The sequence below is a fragment of the Plasmodium brasilianum genome, chromosome 9 (assembly GCF_023973825.1).
Source record: "Plasmodium brasilianum strain Bolivian I chromosome 9, whole genome shotgun sequence".
NCBI lineage: Eukaryota > Apicomplexa > Aconoidasida > Haemosporida > Plasmodiidae > Plasmodium > Plasmodium brasilianum.
The window spans coordinates 1798651-1817843 of NC_090122.1; the positions used below are offsets into that span (position 1 = coordinate 1798651).

The 19193-nt window shown below is 29.1% G+C and overlaps 1 protein-coding gene and 1 pseudogene across 2 annotated transcripts; one reads left to right on the forward strand and one right to left on the reverse strand.

Annotated features, from left to right (window-relative positions):
* Positions 1 to 1785: 1785 nt before the first annotated feature.
* On the forward strand, positions 1786 to 9654 carry MKS88_003000 (uncharacterized protein; the record flags this gene model as incomplete). The annotated part of the gene is made up of 5 exons (XM_067216055.1): positions 1786 to 6591; positions 8373 to 8817; positions 8967 to 9256; positions 9404 to 9475; positions 9565 to 9654. The coding sequence occupies 5 exons, from the start codon at positions 1786 to 1788 to the stop codon at positions 9652 to 9654; spliced, it is 5703 nt and encodes a 1900-aa protein (XP_067073573.1).
* Positions 9655 to 11058: 1404 nt separating this feature from the next.
* On the reverse strand, positions 11059 to 18338 carry MKS88_003001 (annotated as a pseudogene). The gene is made up of 6 exons: positions 15864 to 18338; positions 12247 to 15664; positions 11934 to 11996; positions 11670 to 11741; positions 11426 to 11590; positions 11062 to 11330 (listed from the first exon to the last, which is right to left on the reverse strand). Coding segments are annotated over exons 1-6 (6462 nt in total).
* Positions 18339 to 19193: the final 855 nt, after the last annotated feature.

The window sequence follows — 19193 nt, forward strand, 5'->3', positions numbered from 1 at the left end:
TTATACTTTTAAAAGTTGAACATTATTCTTTATGACAAATTTTTAATCATATTATAGTTTTTTCATATTGTGTTTTGTAAACTTTGAGTTTTAATAAAATAAAAATGTATTTACTATAAAGCAGGTTCGTATTATTCTGTTTTGTAATATTCTGCTCCGTTCCACTGTATCCCATTATGTTGTACTCCGTTTTATATGACTCTATTGCATCCTACTCCGTTCGATTTTACTCCATTCTATATTTTTTTTTATTTTTAAATTTATTCTTTTTCCGTCAAATTGTATATATATATATATACATGTACCAACCCCTTTCTTAAAACTGAGGATAAGTTCCGCCTCTACATATTTCACGACATGGTTAAAAAAAATAAACGAAAATGAAGATGAAGATGAAAATGAAAATGAAAACAAAAATAAAAATGAAAGGAAGTAAGACTTGTCAAAACATATTAAATGTAAAACCTCACTTAATTTTGAATTAAGTAAAAAAGTTTTAAAGAAAATTTACATTTGTATAATAAACACTTTACGAATTTTAATATTATATTTTATTTTCTCATGTATAAAATTTAAACCTCACTTTTATTCTTTGTGCCGGTTCGTCTTAAAATTCATATATATATTTATATGCCTTTGTTTTACCCACACTTTTGCGAATATGTTATAAGGACAAAATGGAATAAAAAGAATGTATATATTTAATTCATTGTTAATACAAAAAAATTAAGGATTTATTTTTTTTTTATCCTTTTTCTTTTCTCCAAGAGGAGAAGCATTGGAGCGGGTGTATCATCATATGTATAATATGTATGTATATATATATATATCTATATATTTATATATATATATATAGATATATAAATATATATAGATATATAGATATATATATAGATATATACATAGATATATACACATATGTACGCAAACATGTAGATAAATCTGTATATGCATACCCATACACATTCTGTTATTTTATTTTGAAGTGTAATAAAAAAGGCCTCTAACTCGAGTTAAAATATTTTTTTTTTTTTTTTTGAATTACTCATTTTAGACAATGCGATGTTAAAAATAAAATTTTTTAATGTGACACGAAGGTATTGAGATAATATGTATAAACATGGGTATGTAATTTTCCCTTATTTTTTAATTTATTTATTTTAAATGATGAAAAATATAAAAATATTTTTTTTGCAAGAAATGTAGAACTGCTATTTTTCATTTAAATATATTAAAAAATATGTCTTATTTATTTTTTTTGTCTCCATTTTATCTTCCATTTGTTTTCCATTTTTGAACATTTTTTTCTTTGTAAAGAATATACGCGTTATAGCGTATGGTTAACGAGAATCTCCTTTTAGCAATATTTCATCATAATAAATCAAATAAAAAAAAAAAAAAAAAAAAAAAAGTACTGGATGATATAAACACAAAATGAAAATGAGGCAAATCCATGACAAAAGCAAAGTGATCTTAAGGCAAATGCATTTTACAGCAAAGTAAAAATGTGCAGAATAGGCATATATTATATAAAATAGACATTTTCTTGAAGCTTCATTTATGAGTTTTTCATCCTTTTGTTTATATGCATTCAGCTATTCCACCATTTTGTTATTTTTCATTATATTGTTTGTTTTGACAAGTTTGTTGTTGCTCCCACTTTTCGTCTCTTCTTCCACTTCTTGCCGCTTCCCTTACTTGTAAACCTTTTATCCCTTTTTTAAAAAGAAAAAGGCACAAGAAGAAACTGCACAAAGGTGTAAAAAATCTGAAGAGGGGTCAGAAATGTATAAGCAAAAGTCATTAGACTTAAAAGATACAAATTATATTTACGAAAAATCATGGGTTTGGGTAAATATAAATACCATAAAAAATAAAAATGTGATGCTATATAGGGAGATATTTGAATATTATAAAAATAAAAATAGTATATTTTGTTTCTTTAAAGGAAAAGTAAATAAATTTGTCTCAAAAAAAGAAGTGGAAATATATATATACTTAGATGATAATTATGAAAAATTAAAAAACAATATAAATTATTATGTTATAGAAAATGTGAAATATTTATTACCAATAGATACAAATTTTGGTTGTAGTGATAATACTAATTTAATATATCTAAATGCACCTAATTTAGTAGAAAATATTTATCAGAGATATAATAAAGCATATGTAAATAAAGAATGTCGGAATTGTATTTATACATACATTGGTTATATATTATTATCAGTAAATCCTTATATAAATTTTGAAATCTATGATGAAAATTATATGCAAAAGATAAAAGAAGAAAACAATTTGTTTTCCATTCCTCATCCCTTTTCAATAGCCAACGATGCATATAATTGTTTAATCAAAGATAAAGTAAGTCAGTCTATAATTATAAGTGGGGAGAGTGGCGCTGGAAAAACAGAGTCATCAAAACAGGTTTTGCGCTACCTCACTTACTTGAGCTCTTGTTATAAGGAAGAAAAAAATAAAAAGAAGAAAAATAAAGATAAAGATATAAATAAAGATAAAGATATAAATAAAGATAAAGATATAAATAAAGATAAAGATATAAATAAAGATAAAGATATAAATAAAGGTAAAAATAAAGATATATATAAGGATATAAATAAAATAAGGAAAATAGAAAAAACGTATAACCAAAATGAAAATGACAATAAAACAAGGAGGACCGATGCGAACACTAGCAGTACAGATAAATCACATAGCAGTAAGAGTACACCCCTTAAGTATGTTAGCAACTGTAAGTATAACATAAATATTATAGACGATAGCAATTTTAGTGGATCTGAATTTACTCACTTTGGTGATAATCAGCTGAACAGTTCAGGTAAAAAAAAAGAAAGACAAAATAAAAGTAGTAACAGTAGTGACAGTGGCCATAGCAGTAATGAAAACAGTAATAACCGCAGCAATAATAGCAGTAACAATAAATGCAATGGTAACTGCAATAGTAACAGTAATTCCATTAGGAGATATAGCAAGAACGCTTTGCACAAAAGCTCGGGCTTATCTATACCTGCATCCTCATGTTTATCATCTTCATACGAGGAGAAAATACAAAATAGTAACCCATTATTAGAGTCCTTCGGTAATGCCAAAACAATAAAAAATGATAACAGTAGTAGATTTGGAAAATTAATGAAGCTGAATTATAATGAGAGAGGTATATTATGTTCGGCATCCATTGAAACGTACTTACTTGCAAAGGCACGAGTTGTTAATGTTCCTTATGGAGAAGGAAATTACCATATTTTCTACTCATTATGTCAAGATGAAAATCTAAGGGCTGAATTCAATTTGTTACCTTGGTATAAGTACAATTATTTAAAGGCCAAGAGTAAAATGAACAAGTATAACGAGGATAAGTGGAGTGAGGGAGAACGCCAGGGGGATAACGCAGATGAGGAAGAGGACGAATGGAATGACACTGAGAATAGCGAAAAAACGGAAAATAATGAAAAAAAAAGGAAGAGTAAAATACGGGCGAAGAGAAAAAAGGCGGAAAAATTGGAGATAGTAGTAGAAGAAAAAGAGGAAGAAGAGGAAGAGGAAAAAGGCAAGGGGGAGAAGATGAACAAGAGAATTAAAGGAAAGGGGGATAAGCATAATGGTAAGAAGCCGAATAATAATGAGTCTGGAAAGAGTTACCAATGCCTATACAATTTGGATGTCATCAGAAAATGTTTTAATAGTATAGGCGTTTTTGAAAGTGAACAAAAGGAAATATATAAAACACTGATATGTATTTTATTATTGGGAAATATTGAATTCGTTGAAAATGAAGAGGAGAGAGGAAGATTAAAAATTAAAAACATACAATTATGTGAAAAACTAGGTTCGTTATTAGAAATTGCAAATGAGAATTCGGATAGTAATAAAATTGTAGAAATATTGACTATAAAAAAAGTCAGAGAGACACAAAAATATTATACTTACCAGCAAGCTATTTACAATCGCGATGTTTTATCGAAAGCCTTGTATCAGCTGCTTTTTGAGTATATAATTTTTCGAGTTAATGATTCCCTCAATGTCAAAGAAAAAAAGGGAAAGGCGTCCTTGGGCGGTGACAGTGGTAGCAGTAGTGGAACAAGAGATAGCAGTGCTAGAAGTGGAAGAAGTGGAAGAAGTGGAAGAAGTGTAAGAAGTGGAAGAAGTGGAAGAAGTGGAAGAAGTGTAAGAAGTGGAAGAAGTGGAAGAAGTGGAAGAAGTGTAAGAAGTGGAAGAAGTGGAAGAAGTGGAAGAAGTGTAAGAAGTGGAATACGTAGTAGTAGTGGCAGCAGTGGCAGCAGTAGCAGCAACAGAAATCGAGGTAACACCGTTCATGGTGATAATACCATTTTTTGTGACAAGAAGGATGGACTAAGTGTCTGCAGCGAGTCGGAGGTGACAAACGCAGAAGACGAGAAAGGAGAAAACGATACTGAGGAGATAGAAAAAAAGAGCAGAAAGTCAAAGAAAAGGAAAATAAAGAGCTCAAAGGAAATAGACGAGGAAGATGAAGTAGACGAAGATGCAGAATTAGAAGTAGATGAAGATGCAGAATTAGAAGTAGATGAAGATGCAGAATTAGATGTAGATGAAGATGCAGAAGTAGATGTAGATGTAGATGCAGAAGTAGATGTAGATGTAGATGTAGATGTAGATGCAGATACAGATACAGAGGTTGATGTCGGAGAGGCCGCACCGGAAGAGAGTGACAGAAGCAAGAAATATTTCATAGGAATCCTGGATATATACGGGTTCGAGAATTTCTCGCAGGAAGGGGCAAACGGATTTGAACAGTTGTGCATTAATTATGCAAACGAAATTTTGCATTGCTTTTTTTTAAAACAGATAATATATAATGAACAGAAGATACATTATGAAGAAAATTTATATATTGAAAAAATTTCCTATAATGATAACAGTAATGTTATATCGTTGATAGGAGATACAAGAGATGTCAGTATATACACAATACTGGAAGATTTAGCTTTCTTCTGTTGCTCTAATAAATCCAGTGAAGAAAATAATAAAAATCTATTTTTTGAAAAATTGAACAAGAAGATTATTAATTCAGCTAAATACAAAAATACAGTAAGAAATTATAAACATTCAAAAAATTCATTCATCATTTGTCATTATGCTGGTGAAGTATTATATGATTCGAACGATTTTTTTAGAAAAAATATAGACATACTGACAGATGATATACAACAATTCTTATCCAATTGTAACTCATTTATTAGTACCAATTTATTAAGGAGGAAGAGATATAAATATAAGAAGACGATGAAAATAAAAAATAAAGAAGTAAAGATGATGGAGAACTTAAATGTGGACAAAGAAACGATGCAGTGTTCTAGTAGGAGAAAACTTTCGGTCAAGGAAATTATTTCAAGCCGGGAAACTGAATCAAGGGGAGTCATTCACGGTGGATCCAGTAATAGCGGCAACACTGGAGGTATCCGCACTAGAGCATACAAACACAAAATGAAGTCCATCTTTTCGTCGTTTAAGAAACAGCTGGAAGTACTAACGGACAAGTTGGATAAAACATCGTCCAAATTTATCAGATGCATAAAGCCAAATGAAGAAAAGCAGGCAATGTTTTTTAATAAAAATTTAGTGCTTAATCAGCTGGTTATGAGTGGAATGGTTGATATTTTGAATTTAATGAAAAATGGGTACCCATGTCGAGTATTATATGAGGATATATGGTTAAATTATAATAGCATGTTACAAGAAGAGATGAAAATATTTCTAACACCTAAAATGTTTTGTGAAGTTATTTTAAAATTTTTAGAAATAAATTCTAGTGAGTATATGTTTGGAAAGACGAGAGTATTTTTCCGTTTTGGAGTTTTATCTATTATCAATGAAATATTAAATAATAATGAAAAAAAAAAAAATATATTTTTACAGCATGTATATAAATTTTGGTTATATAAGAGGAAAAGAAGAGTTCTAAATTTTGTTTTATTTGGATGTCGACTAAAAATATTATTTAAAAAGAAGAGAGCAAAGAGCTTAATGGAATTTGGACTAAATTTATATAATAATTATTTGTTTAAAAAAAAAATAAAAAATATGGAAAAAATTGTTTTCTATTATTTTAATGTCTATAAACAAAGGGTTCACTTCTTATGCTTGAGAAAATCATCTCTCATTGTACAAAAAAATTATAGAAAATATGTAGAAAGAAAAAAATATTTATATATATTAAGACAAATTATGTTCATACAAGATTATTACCTGTTTCAAAAATATTTTAAGCAAAGAGTTAAGGCATCTAATATTATTAGGAAAAACTGGAAAATGTATATCACCAGATGGGACTACCAATATGTTTTAAAAAATATTATTAAAATACAGAGGGCGTTTAAAAAATATATGAAAAGAAAATATATCAATTATTGCTTAACTATAGCCAAGATAAAACATGACCCCAACAAAACGTACAATCATTTCCTTAAAAGTGAGACCAAAGATATTAAGACGCCAAAAGGTCTTTCCCTCCCCATTAATAACCCTTTTAACGAAATGAACAGAATAGGCTCCTTCATATACATCGATGAGAGGAAGAGGCACTCTTTCTCGGTAGGGCAAGATACCCCAATGAAGTGGCACACGTGGGTGTGCGTGCATGGATGTGTGTATTTGTCCATTCATGTGTATTTGTCTATACGTGTGTATTTGTCTATTTATGTGTATTTGTCTATACGTGTGTATTTGTCTATTAATGTGTATTTGTCTATTTATGTGTATTTGTCTATACGTGTGTATTTGCCCATTCATGTGCATTTTATCTATTTATGTGTATTTGTCTATTCATGTGTATTTGTCTATTCATGTGTATTTGTCTATTCATGTGTATTTGTCTATTCATGTGTATTTGTCTATTTATGTGTATTTGTCTATTCATGTGTATTTGCCCATTCATGTGTATTTTATCTATTTATGTGTATTTGTCTATTCATGTGTATTTGTCTATTCATGTGTATTTTTCTATTCATGTGTATTTGTCTATTCATGTGTATTTGTCTATTCATGTGTATTTGTCTATTCATGTGTATTTGTCTATTCATGTGTATTTGTCTATTCATGTGTATTTGTCTATTCATGTGTATTTGCCCATTCATGTGTATTTGTCTATACGTGTGTATTTGCCCATTCATGTGTATTTGCCCATTCATGTGTATTTGTCTATTTATGTGTATTTGTCTATTCATGTGTATTTGTCTATACGTGTGTATTTGTCTATACGTGTGTATTTGCCCATTCATGTGTATTTGTCTATTCATGTGTATTTGTCTATTAATGTGTATTTGTCTATTTATGTGTATTTGTCTATACGTGTGTATTTGCCCATTCATGTGCATTTTATCTATTTATGTGTATTTGTCTATTCATGTGTATTTGTCTATTCATGTGTATTTGTCTATTCATGTGTATTTGTCTATTCATGTGTATTTGTCTATTCATGTGTATTTGTCTATTCATGTGTATTTGCCCATTCATGTGTATTTGTCTATTCATGTGTATTTGTCTATTTATGTGTATTTGTCTATACGTGTGTATTTGTCTATTAATGTGTATTTGTCTATTTATGTGTATTTGTCTATACGTGTGTATTTGTCTATTTATGTGTATTTGTCTATACGTGTGTATTTGCCCATTCATGTGCATTTTATCTATTTATGTGTATTTGTCTATTCATGTGTATTTGTCTATTCATGTGTATTTGTCTATTCATGTGTATTTGTCTATTCATGTGTATTTGTCTATTCATGTGTATTTGTCTATTCATGTGTATTTGCCCATTCATGTGTATTTTATCTATTTATGTGTATTTGTCTATTCATGTGTATTTGTCTATTCATGTGTATTTGTCTATTCATGTGTATTTGTCTATTCATGTGTATTTGTCTATTTATGTGTATTTGTCTATTCATGTGTATTTGCCCATTCATGTGTATTTTATCTATTTATGTGTATTTGTCTATTCATGTGTATTTGTCTATTCATGTGTATTTGTCTATTCATGTGTATTTGTCTATTCATGTGTATTTGTCTATTCATGTGTATTTGTCTATTCATGTGTATTTGTCTATTCATGTGTATTTGTCTATTCATGTGTATTTGCCCATTCATGTGTATTTGTCTATACGTGTGTATTTGCCCATTCATGTGTATTTGCCCATTCATGTGTATTTGTCTATTTATGTGTATTTGTCTATTCATGTGTATTTGTCTATACGTGTGTATTTGTCTATACGTGTGTATTTGCCCATTCATGTGTATTTGTCTATACGTGTGTACACGTTTGTTTATGCACGTACTCACGTGCGGTCACATGGCAACTTGTTAACGCTTTGCAGATCGGAGAAAATGCATACTATTCTTTGAAGAACAGAAACAGACTCAAAAGGAGAAAGACTTACAACACCGGGGTGAACACCCTTAAGTATGAAAGTAGCATGATGCATGCTTATAAGAATACTGATCTAAATAGCTTCAAAGGTGAGCACTCAGATATGAACAGTATCGATATTACTAACAACAATAATAGTATTCTTAATGGAAAAAACAGAAATATATTTTTGGAAGATAAGCCATTTATTAGTGTTGGAAATATCGGCAATAAGGAAAAAGGGAAAAAACAAAGTGTTAAGCATCTTATGTCTCATAACAAAGATGTTGTGAAGACTAGTGGGAAAAGCAAGTTTAGGTTCAGTAACTTGAGCGTATGTAGCGGTAACATTCATACTAATTTGAAGGGCAATAATAATAGCAAAAATGATGCTTTAACTTTTAGTAAGACAAGTAAGCATATAGTAGCTTATTCGTGCTTCTCTTCATGCTGTGGTTATGCTTCTAACCGTTTTGAGACTGCTTATTTTTTTTACTTCTCCGCTTTTTCCCGCATCTGTTATAACATGCATTTGTACATAATTTCTTTTCTTATAATTTAGGAAAAATACAAATGAAGAGAAAAACGTACAACCACGCAGATACAAAGAATGACTTTGTTTCGAGCTATAAAAGGGAAAAAAATAAGGTTTCAAATTTTCTTAAAAATACTATATATGACAGATATATAGAGAAATATAAACAAAATCACATGAATAAGCACAAGGAAAAAAAGAAAAAATCTATATATATAAAGAGCAACTACAGCAATATCAGCAATATATACAGCGTTTATAAGCCCGAAAAGGAAGAAAGGTTAAGAGAGCAATACAACTTTAACCTAACAGACTCGGTAAGAACAATTCACGAATGAAGAAAAGCTCATAGATATGTTCACAAATATGCGCGCAAAAAAGAACTTTTATTTTAAAAATTTTAACTTCATTTTTGAACTTCATTTTTTAATTTTCACTTTTGAACTTTATTTTTCGAAACTCAGCTTGTCATTCCAGAGGATTTCTTTTTAAGCGAGTCAAACATCCCTGAGCCAAATATAATTCAAGAAAATAATGTAATATATGCATAAATATAACAAATAATTATATATATTATTCTAACGAAGCAAATATTTATGGCACTTTTTTTGAAAATTTTTTATAGGAAAACTACATATCGTTGTGTGATTATTTGGACAATAATTTGGACTCCAAAATTCCGTTAATAGAACTCAACGTTTTCAGATGCTTCTAAATAATAAAAAGAAAAAAAAAAAAAAAATTGTCTTATCCGACACAAATATTTCGTTACCTGCATTTTTCCCCCCTTTCACTTAATACATATTTTGCTCATATTTGATCTTTTAAGCAGCTTTTTCTGCTACTTTTTACCCTTTTTCTTTTGCATATCTTTTCCTTTTATATTCCAATTTCTTGCTCTTTTTTTTTTTTTTTTTTTCTTTATCCCAGCTTGTTCATTTGCCATATGTCATTCTGATTCATTTTAACTTCCAAATGTGTATTACTCTTTTTATTTGAAAATTTTGCTTTTCGCATAATAGAAATAAAAATTATTGTTTTAAAATTGTAGAACAAAACGGCTATATACACATTCAAAATATTTATCAATTTTACAATTTTTTTTTTTTTTTTTTTTACAACATATGGTATGAAAAAATGAAAGGGAAAATATCTGCCATAAATAAGCCCGAAGCAAATAACATATTGTTTTAAAAATGTAAGAGGTAAAATATGGCCAAGTGGGATTATTCTGAAATTATTAGGAACAAATGTAATGATACAACTATGTGGCTCTCGAAATAGGGAAGGGATTTACCATGTGAATACCATCCAGCGCAACGGAAGCAAAAAAGATAAAATGGAATAGACATAACAAACCAAACAAAACGAAACAAACAAATAAAACGAAACGAACAAAACGAAACGAAACAAGTAAAACGAAACTTCAAATGAATGAGAGATAAGCTCGCGTAATGCATACGTGCAACACAAATTCCATTACCGTTCTTTTAACTGATATATTTAAAAAAAAAAAAAGAGCAATTAAAATATTTTAGCTAACACTTTTCTCAAAATGTGCTTATTCGTATAAGACAAATCCGTCATAATTAACTTTACTCTTCTTTCTTTAATTCTTTATTTCTTTATTTCATCCTTTCTTTCTTCCTTTCTTTTTTGATGAGTTATATTTTTCGTGTTAATTTTCTTTACAACATTTGTAACACATTTCAAGTGCTTCCCATTTTGTATTCACTCGATCGGTTAATTAGTTCTTGTTAAATATATACCAAAAATTTGAAATTCCTTGAGTCAAGAATATTTGGACAATTTATAAATTTTGCATTTTCCTTATTTAACATTTCAATTTTTCATAAGGTATTACATTGTGCACTATCCTATCTTTCCCTTCAATGTTACAAGCATACACATTTGCCCTTTATTTTTATATTTTTATTTTCATCCTATATATTTTTTCATACTCTCTTTTATTTCCCGGTGGTCATATACATATTCTTTAGATCATAATTTATTCACAATATTTCAGTGTTTTGAAAAGTTTTCTTATTTTTTATTTTTTTATTTTTTTTTTTTAATAATTTGTAAATTCATTCTAATTCCTTATTTCTCTCTTTATTCACTAACATATTTGTGTTTTTGCGTTAATAATTACTTTCTTAATTATATAACTTGCATTTTTTGGTTCGTGCAAAGGAGATTCACCTTTTATTTGATTTAATTTGAACGAATAGTCAGAAAACTTATATTTAATCTTTTCAGTTTCTGATATTTTTTTTTTTTTTTGTCGTTTTGCAGTGTTACTATCTCCTCTTAAGAGTATTCTTTTGGTATCACCATTAGGTATCCTTTTTTTTGGAAAAAGCTTTTTTTTTTTTTGATGGTGCTTCTTCACTCATTTTTTTACAAAAATATTGAACAGTACATATGTTCTTGAAGTATATTTTTTTTTTTTTTTTTTTTTATTCCTTCACAGATAATACTTTTACCTTCACAATTATTAGCGTCCTTTTTATTTAAATTAGCAATCTTGGTTAATTCTGAAATGCATTCATTTTTAAATACATTATATGCTTCATTCATGGTTTTACATTTTTCATCTATGATATTAATTGCTTCATTCAGTGTATTGGAGGATTCATCCATAATAATATCTGCTTTTGTTCTGGGGCACATAATTTATGTGGTGTTCATTTTTTCCTGAATTGTTCAGATCCTTTTAGCCATTCACACCAACATATTTAGCTAATGTATGACTACATAGGGAAGGATTACATTCATCTGCCTTATTAGATGTATTATATTCTTGGTTTATTTAAAAGGGGTATCATACTTATTTATTTTATTCTTTAACTGAAGTGTTGATATTGTTAGAAATATTTATATTGTCTGTTTTTTCGTTATTGCTAAAAAAGTGAGAACTGTTTTTTATATGGTCCAATTCTGTTTCTATAGTGAGCATCATTTTTTACTGTATTTTATTATTCACTTGGTTACATTTCTCTGGATCATTTATTTTATATTTGATTCTTGTGGCAAATCCGTTAATATCCTTTTTAACTAAAGAGGTAAAGGAATCCTGTTTTGTATTTTTCAGTCTTCTAATTTTTAGAAGATTTATGTTAATTCTTTTTGTCATTTTTTTTAATTTCCACTCGTTTAGTTTTTTGATGAATTTTTCTTTTTTCTCATTTTGTTTTAGTTCCTTGTACTTTTTTTCAATATCCTTTATGTTCTGAATATTTTCCTTAATTTTTTTTTTTTTTTTTCCTTTCACATGATTCAGACATCATTTTTTGTTGCATTTTACCTGACTGTTCATAACAATTAACCAAAACGTCTTGATTTTTTTTTTTTTTTTTTTTTTCCTCAATTTGTATTAATTCTGCTCTTTCATTTGATCTTCCTCCTAATGTACTTTTGTTCGTACCATAGTTATTTCTTTTTTTTTTATCCTTTCCAATAAAATTGTGGTAAGTATATTCATCAGAGAGGCTGGTGAAATTCATTTTTTTTTTTGAATGGTAACTTCTGTTAATTATACATTTTATTTTCCTTTCTTCCTGCTCATTTTCCATTTTCTGTTCATATTTTTTGAAGGTCTTTTTTAAGCGGTTTATTTCTTTAGTTAAACGTTCTTTCTTTTTTTCTACAGTTAACTTAAAGGAGCATTCTTCAGTATTGTAATATCGTTTTACATGTTGATTTTTTGCGATAATTGATGTCTTACTGAGTTCATTTTTTTCCGTGCGCATATTTTTATCTGAGGAATAATTTTTTCGCACCGAAAAATCGTCATATGTAAAGAAGCTGCTTATGTCGAGGAATCTTCTAATATTTTTTACGAACTTTAATGAATTGCTTGTTTTTAATATATTGTTCGTGTTTTCATCATTTTTGGTATTTTTATAATTAATAAAAGGGAAAGATGGAGATATACTATGAGTAGGCATCACGTATGATGAAACACCATGGTTTGGTAGTACATTTTTTCCTTTGAACTTTAATTTGAGCCTCTTTGAAGCTTCTTTACTTTTTTGCAGTTCATTTTTTGGCGGTTCATATTTTGGCAGTTCACTTTTTGGATGTTCATTTTGTGGATGTTCTTTTTGTGAATGTTCATTTTTTGGATGTTCATTTTTTGGATGTTCACTTTTTGGATGTTCTTTTTGTGGATGTTCTTTTTGTGGATGTTTATTTTTTGGATGTTCATTTTTTGGATGTTCATTTTTTGGATGTTCATTTTTTGCATGTTCATTTTTTGCATGTTCATTTTTTGCATGTTCATTTTTTGGATGTTTATTTTTTGGATGTTCATTTTTTGGATGTTCATTTTTTGGATGTTCATTTTTTGGATGTTCATTTTTTGGATGTTCATTTTTTCTCAATTCAATGCACTTGTTTATTTTCGCATAATGAGTATTATCGGGGAGGGAATTGTTGTAAATATTTATGTCCAATGTCCGTTCTGCATTTCTTTTCACTTTGTCTTTTTCTATGAGCTCATTATGTATTGAATTTGTTACAATAGCATTTAACTCTTTGGAAAAAAGAATATTTTTCAATTCGATGTATAACTCTTCTTGTGCTACTATTTTAACCTTCTTTAGAATGTTGTATTTTAATTTTCTATTTAGCAATAGAGAGTAAACATTTTTGTACTTGTGAAACTTATTAATGTTCAAGTTGCTACATATATTCCGCAGACTTAATTGACATAAACATTTGCATTTAACTAGGAATGAAAAGAGCAAAAGATCGTATGGGCATTTGGAGCTAACGAAAATGGTGAATTTGTTATATATATATTCCTTATAATATTTTTTGAAGTTTTTTAGCTCTATTAAATAAATGTCTAAAATATTTTTAAAGATAAATAATTTTTTAAAATGAACATTTAAGTAAGATATTAATTTGGTAAAAAAATTTGAAAAAAAATTTACTTGTTCTTCATTTAAGTAGTCTTGTATTATATTATTGTTTATGTCTTTTATTTGCATGTAGGAACTTTGTATTTCTATAACACCTTCAAACAGATAGCTGGAAAACGTTTTCACAAAATATATGTAGCCCTTAACTATCTGATGATTATATTTTATGAATGATAGAGCAGAACTCTGTGATTTTACCAGTTGAAAAATAGCACTATATATATTAGTTAAATGTAAGAAAAAATTCATTAATTTTCTTTTTATTCCTATTATTGTAGTATTTTTTTTATTACTAAGAAGTTGTAATATAGGAATGAGATTTGATATCGCTACTAATATATCATTCATATGTATGTTCATGTTATTTATTTGTACTATTATATCATTTACTTCTATTGAAAACTTATTCATTTTATTTTTAACTCTTACAAAAGTAAATAGAGCCAAAAAATTTTCCACATTTAAACAACTACTTACCATTTCGTAAATATGCTCCTTTTCAGCTCTGGATGATAAACCGTTGCAGTACTTTTTTATTATATCATCTTTTTTGAAACTGCCCGATTTTTCTTCTTCATTAACAATCATTATTTTAAACATTTTACTGTGCTCTTCTAATATGTCCAAGTCAACAGCAAATTTGCAAATTTTCACTTCATTCTCTGCATATAAATATACGAAAACATTTTCCTTGCACTTTTTTAGCTTTATTTCTACAACTAGTTTCTTTATATATTCACTATTGTTTGTTTGACTAACTTCACTCCTAGGTATTTTATTTTTTTGTTTGTTTACCATTTTGCTTTTGTTACATTGGGTCGATTTTTTTCTACCATCAGTTGTAGACACACCCTTTCGACTTTCCATATTGCACGTAATACTGTAATCGCCTACAGAACTTTTACACTCCCCCTTACTTGTTATCGTAAGATTGATATTCCTTTTATTATCTTTCTTTAAACTAATCAAGTGGTTTAACATATGCTCCATTTTAATATACACAGAACTGACGCTTCGTTCATGTTTATTTGTCACGTTCTGTTGAGAACAGCTTGTGTTGTGTAGAGTTGGATCTACATCTAACTGCGCAGTTGGAAGCTTGTTATATTTCCTGTTTGATTTTTTTTTATTATCCCCATTTTCATCTTTTTCTTTACTTATCATTACAGTATTACTGTTGCTGTTCCTGCTGCTTCTATTACTCTTTGTATGAGCAGTGATGGGATGAGACGATTTGTCTTTTGCTGCTTTGTATGTTCTAGATCCTATATCACCGTCCATTTGCTTTGAAGAAAATCTACCTATATAGCGACTAGGGCAGCAGTTATCAGTGCAATCACTAGAACATTTATCAGAGTAATCGTTAGAGTAATTAGAGAACTCAGTGATACCATTCGGATGGGCATCTTGGTGTCCATTTCCATACGCACTCGCAGTAGAATATCTTCTGTTATTATTTGTACAAACCTTTTTCTTAGTACAACAAACGGCTTCTACTCTTTTATTTGTAGCTTTGACAGAATTCTCTCTCTTATCCTGGTTGCTCATGTCTTCAAGATTTGCACGTATTACATTATCCGAACCATTTCTTTTCCCCAAGTTGCATATATCATCATTATTATTGATACCATTTTCAACGATATTTTTATTGATATCATGTTGGCATGGTGCAATTATCATCAACTGATTGTTTAGCTTTTTTCTCTTTGTACAAATTATATTGTGCATATTCTTTTTATGGTACTTACTATTCATATATTCTTGTAGCCATTTTTTCTTCTCCTTGAGCATATTATTCTGATTGGTAAAATTTTTTTTTTTTTTTTTTTAAAATATTTTTATCATATATGGTAAAATTTTTTCTATTATTATTTTTAAAAATTGTACTTTTTTTAAATTTCCTATTTTGTTTTCGTCCCTTATTAAATATAGAAATTTTATTTTTAGTATAACAAAAATGAAGAATTGTTCCTTTCTTTTTCTTTTTTTTTTTTACCTGCACATTTGTTGTTTTTTGATGAACATTGGATAAGCAAACGTAGCTTGAGAAATATGGCAGGGATAAATTAAAATGGAGGGAAGGAAAAATTGCGTGTTCCGCTGTTCCATCTTTTCTGTTCATTCGATAGCGTTTGTTGTATTCGTTGTATTCGTTGTACTCGTTGTACTCGTTGTGTGTGTTCGTTTTGTTCAACCTGTTCGTTCTATTATCGCTATCATTTCCCTCTAAACGATCGGCACTTCCCGAGTGACTTCTCTTCAGCAAGAAGGGTACATATACTGTATCTTTTTCAATTTGAGTACTTTTCCCTAGATTAATATTTTCATGTTCTCGTACATCTTCACCTATGCTCACATCTGAATTGGGATGTGCTTCATATTTGTTCACGTTTCTCTGCTCCTCAAAAATATCAAACTTGGTTGATGTTAAATTGTTCAGAACCAGCTCGACTTGGTCCTTATAAACGTAACTCTCTTCCCGAGTTAGGCTTCCCTTGTGAGCAGGAACTTCATTTTTTGAAAATCTGCTGGCCACATTTTTGGAAAAATCTTCAGGTACATTGGTGTGCACATTTGGGCGCAAATCTGTGGTTACGTTGAGGTGCATATCTAAGTTCATGTTCATTCTAAAGGACTCATCGTCATGGTTCTCATTCTGAATACAGTCTTTTATATTAACAGTATCACAAATGTGCTTTTCTGTTAATTTATATATTCGATTAATGGAATTATTCTGCACTAAATTAGAATGTTCAGTTGTACCATTTTCCATACTCAGAGGAATGATGTCGTAAATAGTTTCTCTTCCTCTAAAGTAGTTTTCTTCTCTCGAGGAAATTGAATCACAGGAGTTACTGGTAGTACTTTGTGTGCTCATACTACTATCAATAACAGTGCGGTTGTCTAACCCGTTATGCAGTACGTTATTGTTGAGAATCTTATTGCAGTTGCTTATTAACTCCTTAATGGATTCATTAATAGAAAAATAGTTAGATATAAAAGTGTTCTCCGTGAAACTGTTTACACAAAAATCGCTAGCGACAAAATTGTCCGCCGAAAATATGGTCAACTCCTCGTTATTCAAGTACGAATCAATTATATTCCGGTGAACATTTACGAATGGGGTATTCTGTTTCCCCTCTTCCTCTATAATGTTACTCACCTTCGTGCTACACTTTGAGAGGGTAAGACCATTGCTAAAGTGGACACAATCAACTGAGTTGGCCGAGCTGACCGAGTTGGCAGAGTTGGCCGAGTTGACCGAGTTGACCGAGTTGGCCGAGTTGACCGAGCTCGCCAAGATGGTCGAGTTACCTCGATGTTCTCTTAATATATTAGCATGATCTCTTGTTGCACCTTCATTTGTATCGTTTTTCTTAACCATTTTAGTGAAGGTAGAATTTTCATTTCTCTCGTTTAAGCACTGTTTTCCTTTATGTATTTTTTCCTTTTTTCTCTGTGGACGTTCATTTGACTCATTGGTAAATATTTTTTCTTTTTTTCTTCTTTTTTTCCTGAATAGGGTATATTTATTTTTCTTTATCACTTTTGACCACATCTTGGTACTAACTTTTTCGTCTATCATTTTTTTCTTATTAAGCAAGAGAAGTAATTTTTTCGCAATTTTTCTTCTCCTAAAAAAACTTGAATAACTGGCGTTGATAATTTTGAGGTTAGAAATGCTATTATTATTTTGGGGCTGATGAAAAGGGCTTCTCAACAGTGTTTCTCCTGATAAACGTTTTAATGAGTCGTTCTTTTTATAATTTTTAAAATTATTTGCTATTCTGCAGTTCTTCGTATTCTCCTTACACTCACCATTTTGTATATATAATGACTCATTGGACAAATTTTTAAAGTGGAAGATTTTTTTTTGAAATAGACGAATAATATTATTGTAGTTTACTCTTTTGAGAAAGCTATTAAGCGATTTATGTAAATATGCATCATCATTGTTGTTACTATTTTTAACATTTGTTTCTTTGTTCGAATCATGTTCATATATATTATGAAAATATTTTGGAGAGTTAATTAAATCGCTTTTTTTTTTTTTTTTTTTTATATTTTTGGACATGTTAATTTTTGTTCTTTTAATATCTTCAAATATATAACTTGTGCTATCTTCAATTACACTTACAGGATAATTATGTTTCCCCATGATATCACTACAACGTTCTAAATCTTCCAAATTTTCCTCATTTTCTGTAATTTCCCCATATTCCATATTTTCCACATTTTCTACATTTTCTAACATTTCAAAGTTTTCAATTTCATCCTCTTCATTACCTGAACGTGTTAAGGTATTATTATATGATAAACAGCACATGGAGTTAGAAAATGAGTAGTGGGTTATGTGTGTAATTCTTTCCTTGGAACTATCCAACTTTTTGGCACAGTTGATACGTGTCTTTTCTCTATTTCCGTTCTCATCTTTTATACAGTTGCTATATATTTTGTCAAGAATAGGCATTTAACTAAAGGAGGATCTTCTAAATAGGCATATAATAATCTATATGTGTAAGTTAAAATAATTTTTTCTACTTATTAATTGTGTCTGTTGCAATAAAAAATGTGGGTACACAAATATATATGTTTGTACACAAGTATATACGTTGGTACGCAAGTATATATGTTGGTACGCAAGTATATATGTTGGTACGCAAGTATATATGTTGATGAACAAATATGTACATTGGTACGCAAACATGCATGGGCGTACCTATGTGAAACTTAACGTATAAATATGTTTGCCACAAAGATAAATGAGAGGGAATACAAGCAAAAAAGGAACTTCAGGAAAAGTACACAAAGTGACAGTGATATGGGGAAAATGTGTGGTGCGAAGGAATATAAATGTGCAAGTACATGCATGTGTGTACAAACTTATGTACATAGCACTCACAGGTGTGCGCAAGTGTGGTGAAGATATCTACTTTTCCATCAACTTGTACATACAAAAAAAAAAAAAATGAGAAAAATGGAAATAAGTGAAATGAAAAAAATTGAGTTAAATTTGAGCAAATCTAAGTAAATTTAGACATATTGATGCATACTGTTACGTATTGTTACAAATTTAAAAATATGAAAAACAAAAAAAAAAAAAAAAAAAAAAATATAGCATGTGAAAGTGAAATATTGCATATGTTAAATGATAAGAGGAAATAAAAATGAATATGCAGTAAATACATATTAACTGTGGAAAAAAAAAAAAAAAAAATACTAGGGTTATTTCTGTTTTAAACTGTAGTCATATGAAGACAATTTGCACTTGCGTGAAAATGCTGAACGTATCACATTTTGCATAAATCTTTGCAGCGTCAAAAAA